The sequence below is a fragment of the Pan troglodytes genome, chromosome 1, assembly GCF_028858775.2.
Source record: "Pan troglodytes isolate AG18354 chromosome 1, NHGRI_mPanTro3-v2.0_pri, whole genome shotgun sequence".
Lineage (NCBI taxonomy): Eukaryota > Metazoa > Chordata > Mammalia > Primates > Hominidae > Pan > Pan troglodytes.
The window spans coordinates 111100456-111122934 of NC_072398.2; the positions used below are offsets into that span (position 1 = coordinate 111100456).

At 40.3% G+C, this 22479-nt stretch overlaps 1 protein-coding gene across 2 annotated transcripts; it reads right to left on the bottom strand.

The window, feature by feature from the left end:
* Positions 1–538: 538 nt before the first annotated feature.
* Positions 539–22428, bottom strand: BCL2L15 (BCL2 like 15). Of its 2 annotated transcripts, XM_513664.7 has the most exons (4): positions 14727–22428; positions 14014–14135; positions 9218–9442; positions 8457–8585 (listed from the first exon to the last, which is right to left on the bottom strand). In XM_513664.7, the coding sequence occupies exons 1-4, from the start codon at positions 14851–14853 to the stop codon at positions 8568–8570; spliced, it is 492 nt and encodes a 163-aa protein (XP_513664.1). In that variant the 5' UTR covers positions 14854–22428; the 3' UTR covers positions 8457–8567. The 2 variants fall into 2 exon arrangements, with proteins under 2 accessions (XP_063671593.1, XP_513664.1); XM_063815523.1 differs by having other exon boundaries at positions 539–9442; positions 14727–22396.
* Between the last annotated feature and the right edge of the window lie 51 nt (positions 22429–22479).

Genomic DNA, 22479 nt, shown 5'->3' on the forward strand with positions numbered 1-22479 from the left:
GGCAGAAGTTCAACAAATGTTAACAAAATTAGTCTTGATCCTGAAGAAAACTGGGAAATGTGTTATTAGGACTTCCTCTATTTAAGATATTAGCAATCCTTTCTGTTTGCAACATTATTCAAACTTCCTTCAGGATATCATGATTCTGAACACTGCTTAATCTGAACATTAAAGATACTGCATGCTCTTTACTAAGTACTGCAAAAAAAAAAAAGAAAGATCATCGAGATATCTTGGTTATAGACAACTTAAAGACAATATTTCAAATTAAGAAACTCAATCCCAGTATACATAAATTAAAATAAACCCTCATTCTTCAGCAATATTTGTTAGGAATAGTATATTTCTTAAATTATCCCCATCTAGAATTAAGAGAGAATTTCTTGCTGCTCTAAGTAACGTGATGTTTACTTTGGCTATTTTAAAACATAAAATATGGGAAATCTTTGATTTATAAAAATACAAAATTTCAAGTTTATAATAACTAAAACCATGTAAAAGTATGTACATAGTTAAAGACTAAAAGAAGCAAAAAAGGATCAATTGTGTAAGTTTGCTTTCTAAAATTATCATACCGTTTTTAAAATTAGAAATAAACATTTAAAAATCCATTAAGTTGTTCAACAAATTTATTGAGTACCCACTAAATTCTAAACATTGTCTTAGGAGATTGGCATACAACACTGAGAAAGCCAGAATATGGTAAAAACAAAACAAAACAAAACAAAAACATCCTTAGCCAGTTAATAAAGCAACTCAGAACTAAAGATATAGACATGATTACTGATAAAAATTAAAACACTCCTTAGGTAACTTTGGGAAAGAAAATAAAAATAAAAACATTCCAAACTAACTTGCTTAATTGCAGAGTAGCAAAGCATAATCCTAAAAGGAAAATGATTTTCTATGTTTGGACAAAGAAGATAATATAGTTTTATAATTTCTCTGTACCCTTAGAATGTCCTCAATTACACAAAACTAGAACTTTATTAATTTTTATTAATTGATGAGGCAAACCTGCCTAATAAAATTTAAATCTATTTTTCTCAAGCCTATATTTCAGAACAATCTCTTACTAACTTTCTTGTTTCCTCTTAATGAGGGAGAAGACAGAAATAAATAGGAGATAACAAAAAAAATTTTGCTTAGATGCCTCCATAGTCCCTTTCCTCAAAATCTAAGAATCTGTAAATAGTGTCTTGGCAGAACTTCACACTTTTTTAAAAAAGCAAGCACCAATCTATTCTACTGTAAACCCAAAAGGTATAGAGACATTGTGAAATAACCAAACCCCCAAAACCCACTTAGCTACAAGGCCATTTCCTGAGCAGACCACTCAAGCAAGCAAAAAACAAACTGAAGAAGAAAACAAAAAACTTTAATTATTTTTTTTGTTTTGGGTTTTTTTGTTTGTTTGTTTGTTTTGTTTTGAGACAGGGTCTTGCTATGTTACCCAGACTAGTCTGGAACTCCTGGGCTCAAGTGATCCTTCCACTTCAGACTTCCAAGTAGCTGGAGCTGTTATTTTTTTTTAAAAAAAATAAGCTACTACTTAATTTATCACACTTCCTTCTACAGAGCACAATGCTTTTTGATGAAGATTGTGTTGACTCATTTGTATCTTGCGGGAAGATAAAGAGCTGGGGAGGGGAAACAAGACATGCAGTAAAGGTTGGCAAATACCTAAAAGAGTTTCAGAATTTATGATGAATCATTTAAACCAGTCTGGCATAAAACCTAAGTGAACACAATTCCATGCAATAAAAAAAGACTCACACACATTTTGCCAGAACCATCAAGTAAATTGTGGGAAGTAAATTGTGGATAAGCACCTGAAGAGGAGTGACAAGGCCACATCTCACTGCTGCCTCATGTGGCTGTAGTGTTTGGTCAGAAGGAAGAACACAACAGAGAAGAGTGCTGGTCACCATGTCACCTGTTCCAAGAAGAGGGGAGTATGCTAGTTTAAGGGGAAATATCAGTATCACAGAGGTCAGGAATTAGATTACAATAAACATTAATCGAGGAGAATTTCAGGGAAGACTACAAGGGTAAGATAAACTATTCAATAGGAAAAACATTCGGGATTCTCAGAACATCCTTCTGTCTTTTAGATGAGGAGGAGACATGTTTTACCCTGGAGAAGATACTTACCCAACCTTAGCTTTAGTTTCACTACTCTTGCCTTTCCCTACATCCCAGGGTCATTGATTTGATATGGGATATATATACTGTCTGTGAAACATTCAGTCCTTTGTAAGCATTCTTTTGATCACCAAGGCCTATTGGAAATTTCTCCTCAATGTCTTTTTTTTTTTTTTTTTTTTTTTTTTTTTTTTTTTTTTGAGACGGAGTCTCGCTGTGTTGCCCAGGCTGGACTGCAGTGGCGCGATCTCGGCTCACTGCAAGCTCCGCCTCCCGGGTTCACGCCATTCTCCTGCCTCAGCCTCCCGAGTAGCTGGGACTACAGGCGCCCGCTACCACGCCCGGCTAATTTTTTTTGTATTTTTAGTAGAGACGGGGTTTCACCGTGTTAGCCAGGATGGTCTCGATCTCCTGACCTCGTGATCCGCCCGCCTCGGCCTCCCAAAGTGTCTCCTCAATGTCTTTTAGATTCAACCTGTCTTTTCCATTCCCACTTAGCCCCATTCCCACTTTCACACCTGGATTCCTATAGCAATAAACTTAGAGTATCTTCCTATCTATATGTTTCCATTCTAGTATCTCCTGTTAACCAAGGCTGGATGAAAGTTCTTAAAACTGCACTTTAATGCTAAAGAATCAGAATAGTTATTGATGGTCTATGGGAACAAGTCCAGATTCCATAGCTTGTCACCAAGCCCCTCCCTGTCAACTATCCCCACCCAACCTATCCAAGCACATCACCTACAGACCTTGTTCGTTCTACTACCACTTCTTTTTCTACTTCTCACCTTTACTCCTAAGTTTCACCACAATGAAAATAAAACCATAAAGCTCAATTTTTCTTCAAAAATCTTGCCCCTAACTCTGTTTCGCCATGATCTTCCCTTAGTCTGAATCTCTTCAATATAAATCTGTATATTCAGCTATAGAAGTTTTCTTCATTTATTCAATTTCCTTGTCTCCTATAAGTTTATTTAAGAGTTTATTCAAAAGATGCCCCCTGTATTTTCAGATTTATCAAAGGCAATGATAGTGTATTCTATGCGTTTGTATAACCCACAGTGCTTAACATGGTCTTGAGTATACCTAAAAATAAGTCTGTTGTTATAAAGTAGCTAATGTGGTTACGCTTTGGTGAGGGATCTACTCTCACTTGGTTACTCATTATATCAATTACTCCAAGTCTCTTGTCTGGCACAGTCTGTGCTTCTTGTCTCTAGCTAGGCACTTTCATTATGCCAGGAGCAGATGGGCCTTCCTACATGGAGGCACAGGAACCTGGCAAAGGGTACTTTCCTGAATGCTGCTGCCCAAGCAGCAGGGCTATTATTATGAAAGGAATGGTGTCAATACTGAGCTTCAGAGTCCATCTCTGAAGAACTGCAATGGCCAGAAATAAATGACCTCCTTTATCTCTAGAGTAGGCTTGTTTTTCGTTTTATAAATGAACACAGAAGAGGCTTATAATACCTTTAATGAAGCTTGTTTGATTTTCTCATGTTTTCACATCATCCCGGGTAGGAAAAGTCCCCCTACCCATCTTTCAATCTACTGCTTGTCACTACAGCATTCTGAGACTTCACTAAGTCCTTCAGTTCACCTGCTGCAGACTTCATAGTCAACCTCCCACTACACAGGGAAGCATACTCTGCCTTTGGTTTCAGAATCCTCAAGAAGCAAAGGTCAACCAATAACTTGCAATTGAAGTTTTTTGTTTTTTTTTTTGGAGACAGAATTTTGCTGTTGTCACCCAGGCTGGTGTGCAATGGTGCTATCTCGGCTCACTGCAACCTCCGCCTCCTGGGTTCAAGCAATTCTCCTGCATCAGCCTCCTGAGTGGCTGGGATGACAGGCATGTGCCACCACGCCCAGCTAATTTTTGTATTATTAGTACAGATGGGGTTTCACCATGTTGGCCAAGCTGGTCTTGAACTCCTGACCTCAGGTGATCCACCCGCCTTGGCCTCCCAAAAGTGCTGAGATTACAGGCGTGAGCCACCGAGCCCAACCTGAAGCATTTTTTTTTTTTTAAATAAAGAGCATCAGGACTCTTAAAGCTTAGCATCCTTTTCAAATATAATCAAACTTGAAGTCTCATCTGAGTCAATCAGCTATTCATTCATTTAATGAATATTTGTAATATCGATGTACATGCCAGATAATGAAGAGGAGGGGTGTTACAGAAGTATACAACAAATTGTATCATTCAGCAATCCTTTATCCTAGTGGGGAAGATGACTATACAGATAATTACAACTTAAGGCCATTTTTTGGATAAGAAACATAAAAGTGGTACAAACAAAAGTTCAAGGAGGCAAAGACCACTTCTTATTCTGGTTATATGGATAGCCTTCATGGAGAAGGCTTCATGACAGTTGGGTTGGGTCTTGAAGATGTCTACAGGTAGAGCCTCAGAAAAAGCAATATGAAACATAGAGAACAGTAGGAGGAGGGCAGCTTTAGTGACTGGCTCGGTTTTACTAGAGCATTGGGATTGTAGAGGAGAATCATGATTGATTAAGGCTATATAGGGCAGTTAGGGCCAGATACTGGGGGAATTTGAATATCAGACTGTTATTTGATGAACAGTAGGGAGCAGCTGAAAGTTTTTGTTTTTTTTTTTTAAAAAAAAACAACCTTATTAAGGTAGTGCTGATGTACAATAAACTACACATTTCAAAGTATGCAGTTTGATAAGTTGGTGTGAAATCATCACCCATAAAATCACTACAATCAAGATAATGAACATGTCTAATCACACTCAAAAGTTCCACTGAAGGACTTTAAGAGAATGGCATTCAAAGCAATGCTTTTGGAAAGTTATTTCTTGATTTAAAAAATAAATGCCCCCTTCTGATAAGATGTTTAAGTCTTGTAATCTTCATTGGTATGTTAAATTTAAAAATGAATGATACCATATCTAAAAATGAATCAAAATAAGACAAAGAAACCACAGCTTTGATCAATCTGATGGCAGTATATAGGACAGACTGGAATGGAGCAGGAACAGAACAATCTATCGAAAGCCTAAGTAGGAGGCTTTATTAATAGTCCAGGCAGTTGCTAATAAATCTGGTAGAAGAACCAGGACAAAAATGAAGTAACAAATGAGAAAAACTAGTTGGGTGAGTTGGACTGGAGAGAGAGAGACAAGGTAAAAATGACTGAGGTTTTGAGCTAGTTGTATCGCAAACAGGGAGAGTATGGGGATAAGAAAGGTACACATAAATAAATAATAAGCATCTGTGGGTATGGAATGGAGAAGGGAAATAAATCATATTTAGGAATCACTCACATTGATGTGAAAGTAAAGCCATTAAGAGTGGTTTGCATCTGTGAGAGACAGGGTTAATGGAGAGAGAAAAAAGTCAAGCTAGAACCTATGAACTGCATAACACAGAATTCCAAATTGCTAATGGCACAGTGTTTAAAATATTCCAAGCACTCACCCTTTACAAAGTGTATTTGTTTTATTTATCTCTCACAAAAATCTTATTAATACGTTACCAAATCATCTCTATTTTACAAATGTAGAAACTAAGGCACAGAAGAATTATGTCTCTTGCCCAGTGTCACATAATTAGCCTATGGTGAAACTAAAGTGTTAAAATCAGGCAATCTGAATCCATTTTTAATTCCTGGGTTACAATGTCTTCTTCCTGCAGCCCAATCACTTAAGCTCTCCTAAGATAGAGTCTCTTAAAATACACAACACCTAGGCCAGAGCTGCTTAACGCATTTGCCTAGTATAATCCCCGTGGGCACCATATCTTCAAATCTCAAGATAATGCAGTATACTTGGAACTGTTTTATGAGCAACATAGGATAAAACTGGGAGCTGGAATTATTCAATTTAGATTGAATTTGCTGAAACTTAGTTCAAATGCATAGACAGAAGTTTATTTCATAAAACAGAATAGCAACAAAGTAAAAATTTTGATTTTGCCTATGAAGTCAAATACCACAAAACTCATCATCTTTTTTATAGTTTTTATAGAGTTTATAGTAACATAAGGGACAAAGGAGTACAAGTTTCTTAACTGGTAGCCAAAAATATAATTTCTACTAAAGAGAAACAGGACACATCATTTATGGATTACTAACCTGTTGTGATTTAACTAGGAATAGAGGAAAAAGCATAACTTTATTTATTTTCTTTTTTTTTTTTTAGACAGTTTCGCTTTTGTAGCCCAGGCTGGAGTGCAATGGCGCGATCTCAGCTCACAGCAACCTCCGCCTCCCAGGTTCAAGTGATTCTCCTGCCTCAGCCTCCTGAGTAGCTGGCATTACAGGCACATGTCACCAAGCCTGGCTAATTTTTTGTATTTTTAGCAGAGACAGGGTTTCACCATGTTGGCCAGGCTGGTCTCAAACTCCTAACCTCAGGTGATCCACCCGCCTTGGCCTCCCAAAGTGCTGGGATTACAGGCATGAGCCACTGCGCCAGGACAAAGCATAACTTTAAAAAGCAAAAATGTATTAACAGCACTACATATTTACTTCTCTGCATTTAGAGGAGATACATAGATGGCTGGCTGATAGAGGGGAAGTGGTTAGCTTTGTTAAACTTTAGCCAAAGTTATTAATGCTGCTTTTCATGAATCACTGCAGCAATGCCTTTCTTCTTGATATTCAGGAAAGTAGTCTGGTTTTTGGAGTCTCTACCTGATGACTGCCTACTAATCTATTAGATCATTAAGGACTATTTTGAGATACAAGATCATACAAATCATAAGCTTTGCTTCCAATCACTCTCACTTGTAGGGCCAGAGAAATGGACTACTCAGGAGCTACAGAGCTCTCTGATTGGCTGAAGACCCAGAGAAACTGTGGATTATGCAAGAACTAACAAACATATGGAGACTAAGTTCCCAAAGAAGAGTTAAATATCTTTGAGTTTAAACCCTATCTACAGCTGTGTTTGCTGGAATTGTCAGGACTGTAATAGAGTTTCAGTTACCAAGGAGAAATGTTGATTTAGAGAAGGGGTCAGCCAACTTTTTCTGTAAAGGGCCAGCTAGTAAATATTTTGGACTTAACCAGCCATATGGTCTTCTATAATCATTCAACTCTGCCATTGTAGCACAAAAGCGGCCATGGACAATATGTAAACAAGTGAATGTTGCTCTATTCCAATAAAACTTTATTTACAAAATAAGACAGCAAGCCAGAATTGACGTGTGGGTTGTAATTTATCAATCTATTCTCTATAGTGATGGCTGTCACACTCTATATGTACATCAGAATCACCTATGGAACTAGTTTAAAAGGTAGGTTCCTAGGCTCCAGCCTACCCCTACAGAATCAGAATCTCTAGGAATGTGAATCAGCAATTCAATAAGGTCCACAAGTGGTGTGTGAACCACACTTTTAAAGCTTTGTGCTATGCAGTTAGCTTCATCTAAGCTGGGGTGGCCTTGCTGTCCTAGATGTGGGCCAGCACTTCCTGCATCCTGTGGCAGTAAAAATGGAGTAACTTTTATTTTCTTTGACCTTCCTAGTAGAAACAACTGTTTTTGTTTGTTTGTTTGTTTTTTGCTTCCAACCTCTAAAATGCATAAAATAGTCCTTCTCAGGTGAAATTAACATGAAGTTTAGGGATGATTTTGAATGAAAATGCTCAACTTAAAATAACAAGATTTTAGGCCGGGCAAGGTGGCTCACGCCTGTAATCCCAGCACTTTGGGAGGCCAAGGCGGGCGAATCACGAGGTCAGGAGATCCAGACCATCCTGGCTAACACGGCGAAACCTCATCTCTATTAAAAATACAAAAAATTAGCCGGGCGTGATGGCGGGCTCCTGTAGTCCCAGCTACTCAGGAGGCTGAGGCAGGAGAATGGAGTGAAACCGGGAGGTGGAGCTTGCAGTGAGCTGAGATCGCACCACTGCACTCCAGCCTGGGTGACAGAGTGAGACTCCGTCTAAAAAAACAACAACAAGATTTTTCAGCCAAAAAGCTTCCTGAAATCCTTTAAATTGCAAAATTAGTAGGCACAATTCTTACCAAAAGACAGGGCTACATCTGAAGAAATAGTTTCCATTGTTCTCCCTTTCTCTCAAAATACCTCCAGCAAAGGCCTGCCCTGTTGCTTATAATTCCACTACTAACAAGTCATTACTTTGTGTCTAGGGGTCTTTGCTTCAACAGAACCTCATTAAAACTCATGTGAAAACAGAAAGTAGAAAATCTCTGTGGTTTGCATTAAGTTGACAAAACAAAACAAAACAAAAACCAACTCTGCAGGCCTCTGGCAGCTGCTCCCAACTTTAACAATCAGTAAAAAATAACTTATTCAGCTAAGTTCAGTTCTGATAAAATGAAAAAAGTGTTTTTTTATTTGTTTGTTTGAATTCCCAGGAATCAATCACCCAATCAGTCAACAAGGAAGTGATGTTCAGTCTCGTGAATAGCTCCACCTCTTCAGCTCTCCAGATTTTCCTAGGAAAGACAGAGAAAATCCTACAGTCAAAGGAATTGCTTTCAGGAACTTCCTAAGAAACCAGGAAATGATCTGCAGATAGCTCCAGGAAATGTAGCTCTTATTAAGGCTTTCACTGACCCTGTAAATGGAAAGGAGTGCTCTATGACAGCATAAGTTCTGATGATTACTAAAACATGGGCTTAGAATACCTTATATAGTTACCACTACAGCAAAGACTGTTTTTTCTTAGATACTATTAAGGTGATTCTGACTTCACTAACACACATATAGAGAAGTTAGGAAAAAAAGACCCAGAAATTTACAAAGGAACAGAGTGAAGCCAGGCTGAAATTAGAACTCTACCATGAATATACTTTATAGATGATTATGTGTAGGAAATGAAGTTTAGCTTTACAGTAGTCAGCAGTCAATATTTAAGGTAGCATGACTCGAGTCCAACATCCACAGGCTGAGCTTCTGTCTGCTCCATTTTTCCATGGCAAGAAAATCTAGGCATTTTCAGCAAAATAGGGAAGCCTGTTTTCCTGTTGGTTTCCAATTTACAAAAAGGGTCATGAATTGGAATCCCAGGTATTAGTACAAAAACAGTGCAAATACCTAGCAAAACCAGGAGCCCCAACAAACTTACCCAACCTCCCTGGCCCTGGATGAACTCCCGGATGGCTTGGTTCCCATTGATCATACCCGTCATGGGGATAGCCACCTGTCCCACTACTTCAGGAGCAATGTGAGCCATGTACTCAAGAAGTTTCACTGACACTGCCAGAAAAGCTCTCTCATAAGCTAAGCTGGAATCCTGAGCACACCAGGTCTTGCTGAGAGATTCCACAGTGTTCTGGAGTATAGCTCCTGCCTGAGGAAAGACAAAGGAAACATCAACAGAGTATCACTCAAAAAGTGCAGGAGGCTGCAGGTGCAGGAATCCAGTAAAGCAATTGTTTCTTAGAGTGCCAAATGTGCAATTGGTGGTAACTAAGGAAATCTTAGAGGGTAGATGAATAATCTTTTCTCATTTTAATATTTTGTTATCTTAATGGGCACTTGAAAATACATAAGTAGTCCATCAAACCCATGACTTCAGGTATTATTGCTTAGGTTAAACAAAATGAATGAAAAATTATTTGAAAGAAAAATATTAAGTATGTGATAGTCCAGCTGGTTAAATTGTAAAGGTATTGCTTGAATGACTAGGAAATGTCTGGGAGACTCTAAAGTAAAGGCCGGGCGCAGTGGCTCATGCCTGTAATCCCAGCACTTTGGGAGGCTGAGACTGGGAGATCACCTGAGGTCAGGAGTTCAAGACCAGCCTGGCCAACATGCTGAAACCCTGTCTCTACTAAAAATACAAAAATTAGCCAGGCATGGTGGTACAGGCCTGTAATCCCAGCTACTCAGGAGGCTGAGGCAGCAGCATCACTTGAACCTGGGAGGCGAAGGTTGAAGTGAGCCGAGATCACGCCACTGCACTCCAGCCTGGGCGACAGAGCAAGACTCCATCTCAAATAAAAAAAAGACCGAATGCAGTGGTTCACACCTGTAATCCCAACACTTTGGGAGGCGAAAGTGGGAGGATCACATGAGGTCAGGAGTTCAAGACTAGCCTGGGCAACATATTGAGACCCTGTCTCTATGAAAAATTTTAAAAAGTAGCTAGGCATGGTAGCACATGCCTGTAGTCCCGAATACTTATGAGGCTGAGGTGGGAGGATCACTTAAGCCTATGAGATTGAGGCTGCAGTGAGCTATCATTGAGCCACTACACTCCAGCCTAGGCAACAGAGAAAGACTGTCTCAAAAATAGTAGTTAATTAGAATTAATAATAAAATAATAATAATTCATTAAAATAATTGAGTTGCTCTTCCTTTTCCTCTTTCCTTTTCAAAAATGGGATCTAAAAGCCATTAGGTGGGTCCAAGCAAGATCTGTGGGGATTTAGGGGGGCCAAGGGTGGTCAGAGCTGAATATCAGAGCCCAAACAAGCTGAAAAGGACATCCATGTGGGAGGGCACCTAGATCTTGATTTCTAAATATCATTCTCCATTAAAAGAAACCAGAGGCCGGGCGCGGTGGCTCAGGCCTGTAATCCCAGCACTTTGGGAGGCCAAAGCAGGCAGATCACGAGGTCAGGAGTTCAAGACCAGTCTGGCCAACATAGTGAAACCCCGTCTCTACTAAAAATACAAAAAATTAGCTGGGTGTGGTGGTATGCACCTGTAATCCCAGCTACTCAGGAGGCTGAGGCAGGAGAATCAGGTGAACCCGGGAGGCAGAGGTTGAAGCGAGCCGAGATTGTGCCATTGCTCTCCAGCCTGGGCGACAGCGCAAGACTCCGTCTCAAAAAAAAAAAAAAAAAAAAGGCGGGCGGTGGCTCACACCTGTAATCCTAGCACTTTGGGAGGCCAAGGTGGGCGGATTGCCTGAGCTCAGGAGTTCGCGACCAGCCTGGGCAACATGGTAAAACCCCATCTCTACTAAAATACAAAAAAAAAAAAAAAAATTAGCCAGGCGTGGCAGTGTGTGCCTGTAGTCCCAGCTACTCAGGAGGCTGAGGCAGAAGAATTGCTTGAATCCGAGAGGCAGGGGTTGCAGTGAGCCGAGATCGTGCCACTGCACTCCAGCCTGGACAACAGAGTGAGACCCCGTCTCAAAAAATAAAAGAAACCAGAGCTCTCTGGAGAATGGTTGATTTCAGTTTGGGGCTAGGGAAGTATAAGATATTCTGTCAGAAATTAAGGAAGTACTCAAATAATAATAGAGACACATCAAAGAGATGCAGTCTAGAGTGAAAGGACTCCCACTAGCTAAAACTAGGATGATTTGAACATCTAAATTAATAATGATGTTAACAGATTATAATCCACAGAATAAAGTAGGAATTCATGGGTCCAATGCTGATAAGAAATGAATGCAATGAAATTTTGATGAGATGTGGGATATTTACATAGTTTCAAAGTACCTCTCCATAAAACACTTATTAATTACAAAGGGGAAAAGAGTAACTTTATAGAGGAGAAGCCTTACAGACACCATCTTAAGTGATTAAAGTTAACAACATCAATACTGGGATAAAATGAAATCTTGTGCCAATTGATGCAATGCACTGAGAACACAGCAATACTTCTGTGATATTCCTGCCAAAGGTACATATCCTTAATTTATTCAAGAAGAAACATCAAGCAAACCCAAGTTAAGGGACATTCAACAAGATAGACCATAGTCTTCAAGTGTCAAGGTCATGAAAATCAAGGAAAGAGTAAGGAAAAATTCCAGATTGAAGAAAACTAAAGAGAAATCACAACTAAATGCAGTATGTGATTCTGGCCTACAACTTTTTACTATAAATTACATTATCGGGACAAATGGCAAAACTTGAATGAGATCTAAGGATTAGATGATAATGAATCAATGTTAATTTCCTGGTTTTGACGGTTAGATTGTGGTTACATTACAGAATGTTCTTGTTTGAGGGAAGTATAAAAGTATTAGGGGTTGATGAAATATGTCAACTCCTTACTGTCAAATGATTCAAGAGAGAAATTATTTGTACTATCCTTGCAACCTTTCCCTGAGTTTAGGGCTGTTTCAAAATATATTTTTTTTATTAAAACAAGTTCAAGTCAAATTATTTATTTATTTATTTATTTATTTATTTATTTATTTTGGAGACAGAGTCTTGCTCTGTCGCCCAGATTGGAGTGCAATGGCACCATCTCGGCTCACTGCAAACTCCCCCTCCCTGTCAAGCAATTCTCCTGTCTCAACCTCCCAGGTAGCTAGGATTACAGTTGTGTGCCACCATGCCTGGCTAATTTTTGTATTTGTATTTATTTATTTATTTATTTTGAGAGAGGGTCTCGCTCTGTTGCCCAGGTTGGAGTGCAGTGGCGAGATCTCAGTTCACTGCAACCTCCTTCTGCCTCCTGGGTTCAAGCAATTCTCCTACCTCAGCCTCCCGAGTAGCTGGGATTACAGGTGTGTGCCACCATGCCCAACTAATTTTTGTATTATTAGTAGAGACGGGGTTTCACTATGTTGGCCAGGCTGGTCTCAAACTCCTGGCCTCAAGCAGTCTGCCCCTCTCGGCCTCCCAAAGTGCTGGGATTACAGGCATGAGCCACAGCACCCAGCCAAAAAAAAAATATGTTTAATGAGAAAAAAAGTCAACTCAGCTATCAACTACCTAGGACAGCCTCAGGGCAAGCAACTGGGAGTAACAGGTCCAGCTCTGCCTGAACGTAGTGTAGGCACACTGCCCAAGCTGTGTATAGTAGGACGAATAAAGCATAACAGTTAAGAGGGTGGTTCTTTTTTTGAGACAGAGTCTTGCTCTGTCGCCCAGGCTGGAGAACAGTGGTGTGATCTTGGCTCACTGCAACCTCCACCTCCCGGGTTCAAGCGATTCTCCTGCCTCAGTCTCTCGAGTAGCTGGGATTACAGGCATGGGCCATCACACCCAGCTAATTTTTGTATTTTTGGTAGAGACAGGGATTCTCCATGTTGGCCAGGCTGATGTTGAACTCCTCACGTCAAGTGATCCGCCCGGCTAATTTTTGTATTTTTAGGTAGAGACGGGGTTTCACCATTTTGGCCATGCTGGTCTGGAACTCCTGACCTCAGGTGATCCACCCAGATGGGCCAGGCACGGTGGCTCACCCCTGTAGTCCCAGGTACTTGGGAGGCTGAGGCAGGAGAATTGCTTGAACCCGGTGGGTGGAGGATGCAGTGAGCCGAGATCGCGCCACTGCACTCCAGCCTGGGTGTGACAGAGTGAGACTCCATCTCAAAAAAAAAAAAAAAAAAAAAAAAAAAGCATAGGCTGGGTGTGGTAGCTCACGCCTATAATCCCAGCACTTTGGGAGGCCGAGGTGAGTGGATCACCTGAGCTTAGGCATTCAAGACCAGCCCGGGCAACATGGCAAAAACCCATCTTTACTAAAAATAAAAAAATAAAAAAAATAGATGGGCATGGTAGCACTTGCCTGAAGTCCCAGCTACTCAGGAGGCTGCAGTGGGAGGATCGCTTGAGCCCAGGAGGTGGAGGCTGCAGTGAGCTGAGATCACACCACTGCACTTGAGCCTGGGTGACACAGTAAGACCCTGTCTGAAAAAAAAAAAAAAAAAAGATACTATACTTTGCCAAGAATAAAGTGTTATAAATGTGCTCTGTGCACACTAAGCACAACAGCTGTGATGAAGACCAAGTAGAGACAAACTGAAGGTTCATCAGCCTATGCCCAAAATTGTCTATCTCTGTACCACTTAGGTTTTAGCAATTGGAGAATTCTTGCTATACTTCCTTGAAATATAAGCCCCCAAATATTTTCATAGAACATTCCTAGTCACTGTAGTATGGGAGTAGTAAGAAAAGGAAGTTTGAAATAGAAAAAAAAGCAGCAAACAATAGCATGAAGTAGAAACTTGACCTGTCCCTTAATGGTTTCTGCAATGACGTTTTTGGCAGAAGCTTCCAATTCTCCGTTGAACTGGTCACCCAACATCCGAAGGCGACCAGCAATGATAGCCACATCAAAAGAACAAGGCTCTCCTATGACAGAGGGAACACATTTGTTACAATGCTTGAAGCAATGGCAAGTCCCAGGAATCTGGGCAATGAGAAAAATTTGTCTTGTCTTTTAAATAATTTTCATATAATTATCTCCCAAGAGCTTAAATGTTCTGTCAACACCAATAGTCAGAAAGTTTCCCTTCACTGAGAACCTCTTTCGCTTTAGGTGTTACTGAAAGCTTAGAGTTTGCCTTTTGAAACTTAAAGGAAATAAATAAAATATACTGTTTTTTTTTTTTTTGAGACCGAGTCTCTGTCGCCCAGACTGGAGTGCAGTGGCGTGATCTCAGCTCACTGCAACCTCCGCCTCCCAGGTTCAAGCAATTCTCATGCCTCAGTCTCCCATGTAGCTGGGACTGCAGGCATGAGCCACCACACCTGGCTAATTTTTCTACTTTTAGTAGAGATGGGGTTTCACCATGTTGGCCAGGCGGATCTCAAACCCCTGACTTCAGGTGATCCACCCACCTTGGCCTCCCAAAGTGCTGGGATTACGGGAATCAGTCACTGCGCCCGGCTGAAAACATACTCTTATTGACCTGCAATCACCGCCTAGGGCAGGAACCTTACCTGAATCTACTTCATCTACACAGCATAGGTTCCGGCTGGCAACCTGCAATGTTGGGCTCAAGAAGTCCATGAGTAGAGTGTTCACAATGCATTCTGTTTGTTCCTCAAAAGTTTGGGAGCTCTTCATTTTAGATGTTTGCTCTCAAGTTTTGCTTTTCCACGAAACAAGCAGTTTTCAGCCCAGCAGGAAGTTAAAAACACTGGTAAATCAACAAATGTTTCTACCTCTTGTAGTTTCCTGACATGTAATCCTGGAACTTTTCCCACTAGCTTTCTTCAAACACAGCTGCTCAGAAAGGTGGGACTTCTCAGAAGGATTACCTACTTGGAACTGGGGAGACTTTAAAGACTTTAGGTTCTCTATCTCAGACCACACCCTAACCACATAAAATTAATGCTTAACTTTTATCGTTAGGTAGCCAACCTAGAACTGAAATAGAGTTCAGGAAGAGCCTCTGGAGTAATTTTATTAAGAAATACTTCCTTGACTTCTTAGGTCCTGCACATGGTATAATTTAAAGGAAGGTTTTGAAGTTACAGTGGACCAACGTTCAACTTCTGTTTATGGAATTTATTTGCCATAATCATATAATAATTACTTACTGAACAAGGAACTATAATTGGCACTACAAGTAACATAGAAAAATGATACAGGCACAGTTACTGTGCTCATGAAGCTTACACTTCAGCAGAAATGACAGATATTAAATGAGTAATCGCATTGTTATTTGTGCTATTGAGATCAGTGCACTTTGATCAGTGAAGTGTAACAGGGAATCAAGCCTTTGATCAGTTTAATAGGGAAACAAACCTAGGGGACTGGGAAGGCTTCCTTAAAATAGTACCATCTGACATGAGCTCTGAGGAATAAGTAGGCATTCATTATGCAAAAAGGAGGCATAACACTATTCTAGGCGGAGAGGTAGCAGATATAAAGTCTGGGAAAGTTAAAAAAAACAACTTGGAATTATAAATGGGGACAACAGAAAATATTTCATAGATAAATTATGAGGATTAAATAAGATAACATGCGGAATGGCCTAGCACTGTTTGGCATACAATAAATGTTAAATGTCCTCCTTTTAGCCCAAGACATAATGACCAGGAGGAAAGAGATCTGAGATTCTCTGTCTAGCAAAAGGATTTTCCTAACAGGGTTGGACTCCATCATTGTTTTAAGAGATCTCATGATTGGACACTTATCTGTAGTGGTTGCCTTCTTAACGTAGCTAAACCTAGATTTTGGGTTTGGGTCTCAGAAGCAGCCATCAAACCTATCAGCAAACTTACCACTCAACCTGTCTGACCTGGTGAAGTTATTAATATTAACAGCTCCAACTAATAAAAGAGTCAAGCATAGGCCGGGCATGGTGGCTCATACCTGTAATTCCAGCACTTTTGGGAGGCTGAGGCGGGCAGATAACCGGAGGTCGGGAGTTCACGACCAGCCTGGCCAACATGGCAAAACCCATCTCTACTAAAAAATACAAAAATGAACTGGGCATGGTGGTGCATGCCTGTAATCCCAGCTACTCAGGAGGCTGAGGCATGAGAATCGCTTGAACCTGGGAGGCGGAGGTTGTGATGAGTCGAGATTACGCCACTGCACTCCAGCCTGGGTGACAGAGCAAGACTCTGTCTCCAAAAAAAAAAAAACAAAAAAAGATTCAAGCATAAACAGTAAGTCAGTTGTTCAGAATGGAATTTCTATCTTGCAAAATATCAAAGCCAATCTTGTGTTTTCTGTTCCATTCTAAAACACATACAACCACTGCACACCTATTAAAATGGCCAAAATCCAGAACACTGGCAAAACCAAATGCTGGTGAGGATGTGGGTCAGGAACTGTCATTCATTGCTGGTAGGAATGCAAAATGGTACAGCCACTTTGGAAGAGTTTAGCAGTTTCTCACAAAACTAAACATCCTCTTACCATATGATTTAGCAATTATACTCCTTGGTATCTACCCAAAGGAGCTGAAAACTTATCTACACAAAAACTTGCACATGGTTGTTATAGCAGCTTTATTCATAACTGCCCAAACTTGGAAGCAACCAATATGTCCTTCAGTAGGTAAATGAATAAATAAACTGTGATACATACAAACAATAGACATTATTTAGTGCTAAAAAGAAATGAGCTGGCTGGGCGCGGTGGCTCACGCCTGTAATTCCAGCTACTCAGGAGGCTGAGGCAGGAGAATTGCTTGAACCTGGGAGGCGGAGTTTGCAGTGAGCTGAGAGGGCACCATGGCACTCCAACCTGGGTGACAGAGCAAGACTGTGTCTCAAAATAAAAGATCAGGCCATGAAAAGATAAGGAGGAATTTGGGTGGTAATTGGACTTTGGGTAATAATTGATGAGGTAAGTTCATCAGTTACAACAAATTGTACCACTTTGATTGAGGATGTTGATAACAGAGAAGACTATGCTTGTGTTGGGGCAGAGGGTATATGGGAAATCTCTGTACCTTTGTTTCAATTTTGCTTTGAACCTAAAACTGCTCTTAAAAAGTCTTAATTTTTAAAAATGATCATAAATTGCTTTTGGAGTAAGAACACAAATTATGTTCCCATGTAGCTAAAGTGCTATTTTCATTTGTCATTATCTGTCGCTCATTCTCTCTAGAGGCAAAAGGGCTGAAACCTCATTATTACTAAGTAGGCTTCAGACTTTTAACATCAGAAGGGCACTCAGAGAAAATTCTAGGCTAACCTCCTTTCACATTAGAGCTAGCCACTGACAGTTGAAGGATTCTAAAAAATACATTTGTGACATACTCCCAAAACAATATATAAAAAATAAAAATATTTATGAGACCATCCAGCTGGTATTAAATAGCTTGCCCAAGTTCACACATCAGTAAGTGGCAGAATAGAAATTTTAAACCAAGTCTGTCTTACATTAAACTCAAGCTTTTCCCACAGTAATAAACCACGTTCCTCATTTCACTATCAATATGCTTATGCCATCTTTGAAATCGAATTTTGAGTCCAGGGGTGGTAGCACGCACCTATAGTCCCAGCTACTCAGGAGGCTGAAGCAGGAGGATCACTTGAGCCCAGATCAAGGCTTCACTGAGCCATGATCACACCACTGCACTCCAGCCTGGATGACAAAATGAGACTCCGTCTCAAAAAAAAAAAAAAAAAAAATCTAATTTCAACTCCTTTGCATTGTCTTGTATAATCAATGTTGTAAAGCTATAGAAACAGAGTACAGGCTGTCATTAGCAATGTGGAGTAAATTTTTTCCAAGTTTGTTTACTTCTTCTGGGCCTTCAATATAGCACCCTCCAAAACTATCCCTTTCCCTCAGCCCACATACCTTCACCCTTGCAGTTGTAATATGGTGCTCTTAATTATTACTGAAAAATCATGAGGCCAGAATTTTTTCACCGTCACTTGTTTCTCTTGCCACCCTCCGACCACAACAATTTACATCCCTCCCCAAAAAGCTTTGTCTCATTATATCATTGGCTTAAAGTCCAGGATCTTGTCATCTGTACCAGATGTGCATGTGGATGAAGATCCTTGAGTGTAACTCCTCTCAACATGGAGACTTGTAACTAAGAAAACAAGTAATGTGTCCCCTCTCCCCTAAACATCCCATATCTAAGAAAGGAATAGAATACTTGTAACAGAACGCCTGTTCAAAAATAGGGGTAATGGAAACACATCACAGTCACTGATTCATAATTATAAAATGATGGTAATATGCAAATTATTGCCTCTGCAGTGTTCCAAAACACTATTGTCTTTGTGGAACCTCATTACATACATAACATACTGTTTACCTGTCAACTAAGAATGACATTAGATGGCTGCTGTTCTAAGAGCACAGTATAGACTACCTTCATGGATTGTAAAATATAAACATCTACTTATATCACATCATCAAACCCCATGTCTGCAGAAGCTATACAGAGTTCCTAGCAGGGGAAATATTAAAGAATTAACTTCATAGTATACCTGAGCTTTAGTCATTTTGCTTATAAATTAGTAAAACCAGGCTACAGGAGAAATCAGTTCTTCATTGAGATAATCTTAAAAGTATATTTTCCAAAAGCAACAATTTCATATTCTATGTATGCCTCTTACATTATAGAAAAGCAACCAAGTAGAATATAGTCTTCTAAAAGCTCCAATAGTTGGGATCACTTTAGTATTATTATTTATTCAGTTGCTTAGTCATACCTAATTTTCTTTAGATCAACATTTCAGTTATAGTCTTTAATTTTAAAAAGTCAATAAGTTTACTCAATTTCTACCACCTGTATCCTGTTCCCTTGCTACGCTTTTTTTTTTTTTTTTTTTTTTTTTTTTTGAGATGGAGTCTCATTCTGTCACCTGGGCTGGAGTGCAGTGGCACAATCTCGGCTCACTGCAGCCTCCGCCTCCCAAGTTCAAGCGATTCTCCTGCCTCAGCCTCTCGAGTAGCTGGGATTACAGGTACCCGCCACTACACCCAGCTAATTCTTTGTATTTTTAGTGGAGACAGGGTTTCACCATGTTGGCCGGCTGGTCTCAAACTCCTGAACTTGTGATCCACCCGCCTCAGCCTCCAAAAGTGCTGTGATTGCAAGCGTGAGCCACCACGCCCGGCCCCTTGCTACACTTTGAATTGGCAGCACTTCAATTTTATTTCTCTTAGTACCTAATTAAACATTCACCATTTAACTGAACCATAAAAATACAGAAAATGCAATTCTGAAACTGTTCTAATCCCTCCCTTTCCTGTCCCTGAGGATCCATGGTCTAAATCAGTGGTTCTCAAGTAACAGCAATTTTGCCGCCTGTCCCAGGGGACCTTTGACAATGTCTAGAGACATTTTTAGTTGTCACAACTGAGGGTTCTACTGGCATCCAGTGGGTAGACAGAGGCCAGAGACACTGCTAATAATCATTCTACAGTGCAGAGGAAAGCCCCTCACAACAAAGAATTATCTGGCCTCAAATGTCAGTATTGCCACTTTTAAGAAATCCTGGTCTAGAATAAGTTCCATCATTTTCCATATAGTTGATACAATATCATAAAACCCCTTTCAAACATCAATCCCAAAACACATCAGAATCTAATTATATACAGCCATTCATTCAGTAAATATTTACTGAGTAATACTATGTGGCAGGCACTATGGAAATAAAAGGAAAGAAAGAATCATTCTTAAAAGTTGTTCAGGCGAGGCACGGTAGCTCATGCCTGTAATCCCAGCACTTTGGGAGGCCGAGGCAGGTGGATCACCTGAGGTCAGGAATTTGAGACCAGCCTGACCAACATGGTGAAAACCCATCTCTATTAAAAATACAAAAAATTAACTGGGTGTGGTGCGGGCACCTGTAATCCCAGCTACTTGGGAGGCTGAGGCAGGAGAACTGCTTGAACCCGGGAGGTGGAGGTTGCAGCGACCCAAAACCATGCCATTGCACTCCAGCTTGGGCAACAAGAGCAAAACTCCACCTAAAAAAAAAAAAAAAGGGGTTTCAATGGGGAAGTCCATTCAATAAACAACTCACAAAACCCAGGCTCTTACCAGAAAATTCAATACTGTCTGTTATCTACTCCTATTAAGAGCTTAGTTGAGGCTGGGTAACACTTGAAATCAGGAGTTACCAGCCTGGCCATCATGACGAAATCCCATCTCTACTAAAAATACAAAAATTAGCCAGGCGTGGTGGTGCATGCCTGTAGTCCCAGCTACTTGGGAGGCTGAGGCAGGAGGATGGCTTGAATCTGCAATGTAGAAGTTGCAGTGAGCTGAGATCACACCACTGCACTACAGCCTGGGTGACACAGCAAGACTCCGTCTCAGATTTAAAAAAAAAAAAAAAAAAGGCTATTTGAGAGAAGTGATAGGTGAAAAATTATCTGAAGGGTATGTGCTCATCTATATCTAGGTAGTAGAAATCCTTGAATTAAGCTGGATGATAAAGGCTATATACTTGGATCATGTTATCTTAAGTCCTTGAAGAAATGCCTTCATTAAGCACCATATTATTATTATTATTATTATTATTATTATGGAGACAGGGTCTTGCTCTGTAGCCCAGGCTGGAGTTCGGTGGCATGAGCATAGCTTATTGCAGCCTTGACCTCCTAGGCTCAAGCAATGCTCCCACCTCAGCCTCCCAAGTAGCTGGGACTACAAGCACACGCTGCCACACCTCGTTAATGTTTTACTTTTGTAGAGATGGGGATCTCACTACATTGCCCAGGCTGGTCCCAAACTCCTAGCCTCAAGTGATCCACCCACCTTGGTCTCCCAAAGTACTGAGATTAAAGGCGTAAGCCACCATATCTAGCCTACTTTTTTGTATGTTCTTTTTTTTTTGACAGGGTCTCCTGTCACCCAGGCTGGAGTGCAGTGGTGTGATCACTACTCTCTGTAACCTCAAACTCCTGGGCTCAAGCAATCCTCCTGCCTTAGCCTCTTGAGCAGCTGGGATTTCAGGCATGTGCCACCATGCCTGGCTAAATCAATTTTTTTACAGACAGGGTCTCACTATGCTGCCCAGGCTGATCTTGAACTCCTGGCATCAAGCAATCCTCCCTCCCTGGCCTCCGAAAGTGCTGGGTTACAGGCGTAAGCAACTGCACCCAGTCTAAGCTCTATATTAAAGTCATGCTCTCTGCTTTCGTTGAAGAATACTGTTAAGAAAGTCATGTGAAACCCATTACTAACTTCTCATAGGATCTTGCACATATCTTAGTACCACCTATGTGAAACTACACGTACATTTCTTTTAGAAATCAATGTTTCTTCCTCTCTGATGACAATTATAACTGTTTCCCTTAACTCTGACTGCTAAATCACCTATAGAGACAAATCAAGGCTCAACTATATCACCTAATAGGCCCATACAGCCTGAACATTTGTATATTTCCCCATCCCCAACCTAGCTGGTCTTAACTGGTATTTTAATTTTTCCCATTCTGGATTCGCTATTTATATTTTACCATCATTCTATTAGATTTGTTCTTGCCATAAGTTGCTTCAATGTACAAAATGTGGTCAGATAAGAACAGAATAAAAATTGAGGACAAGCAACAAGAAAACAATTACAAATACTACTGCTAGAGGTATGCTCTGGCTACTTTGACAGCTTGAGGGAGGCCCCTAATGAAGGCAGTGAGGGTTAAAGAGAACTTCCTGAAGGAGCTTATGAGTGAGCTGAACACTGAAAGATAGACGAGGTGTTAATTCAAGAAGATATGAGGGTGAGAAAATGTTCCAGGCAATAAATAAAAGCAGGTTTAAGTTAACACAGAGGTGAAAGAAGCAGGTGTATAAAGGGAACTGCAATGCAAATGGTTTGCTTCTGCCAGAAAAGAAGTCATTTTGGGAGTGGCAAGACTTGACACCAAAGAGGTACTTTAGATGACATTAAGGACTTTGGAATCTGGCCTAAAAGCATGATTGGAAATATGAGAACAGTTAGGAATTTACTATAATAATCCAGGGAAGAAAAGATGACCCCCACAAATGATGACCCCTATCAGTTTCCACACATCAGCCATCTTTAATTACTAACACAATTCCTAAAATTGATTAGGAAATAATCCAAATCCCATCCTCAACGCATCTCCTTACCAACATTAACCTCTACAACATCATCATTGAAAAATGGGGTCAATTGCCAATAGGAATGAAAGGAATGAATCAATGTTCTTTGGCCAAAAACTTAAGAATCCTGATTTCTAGATTTTCCACTCTCCTTTGTATCTGATATTATCTGGACTTACTGGCAGCTC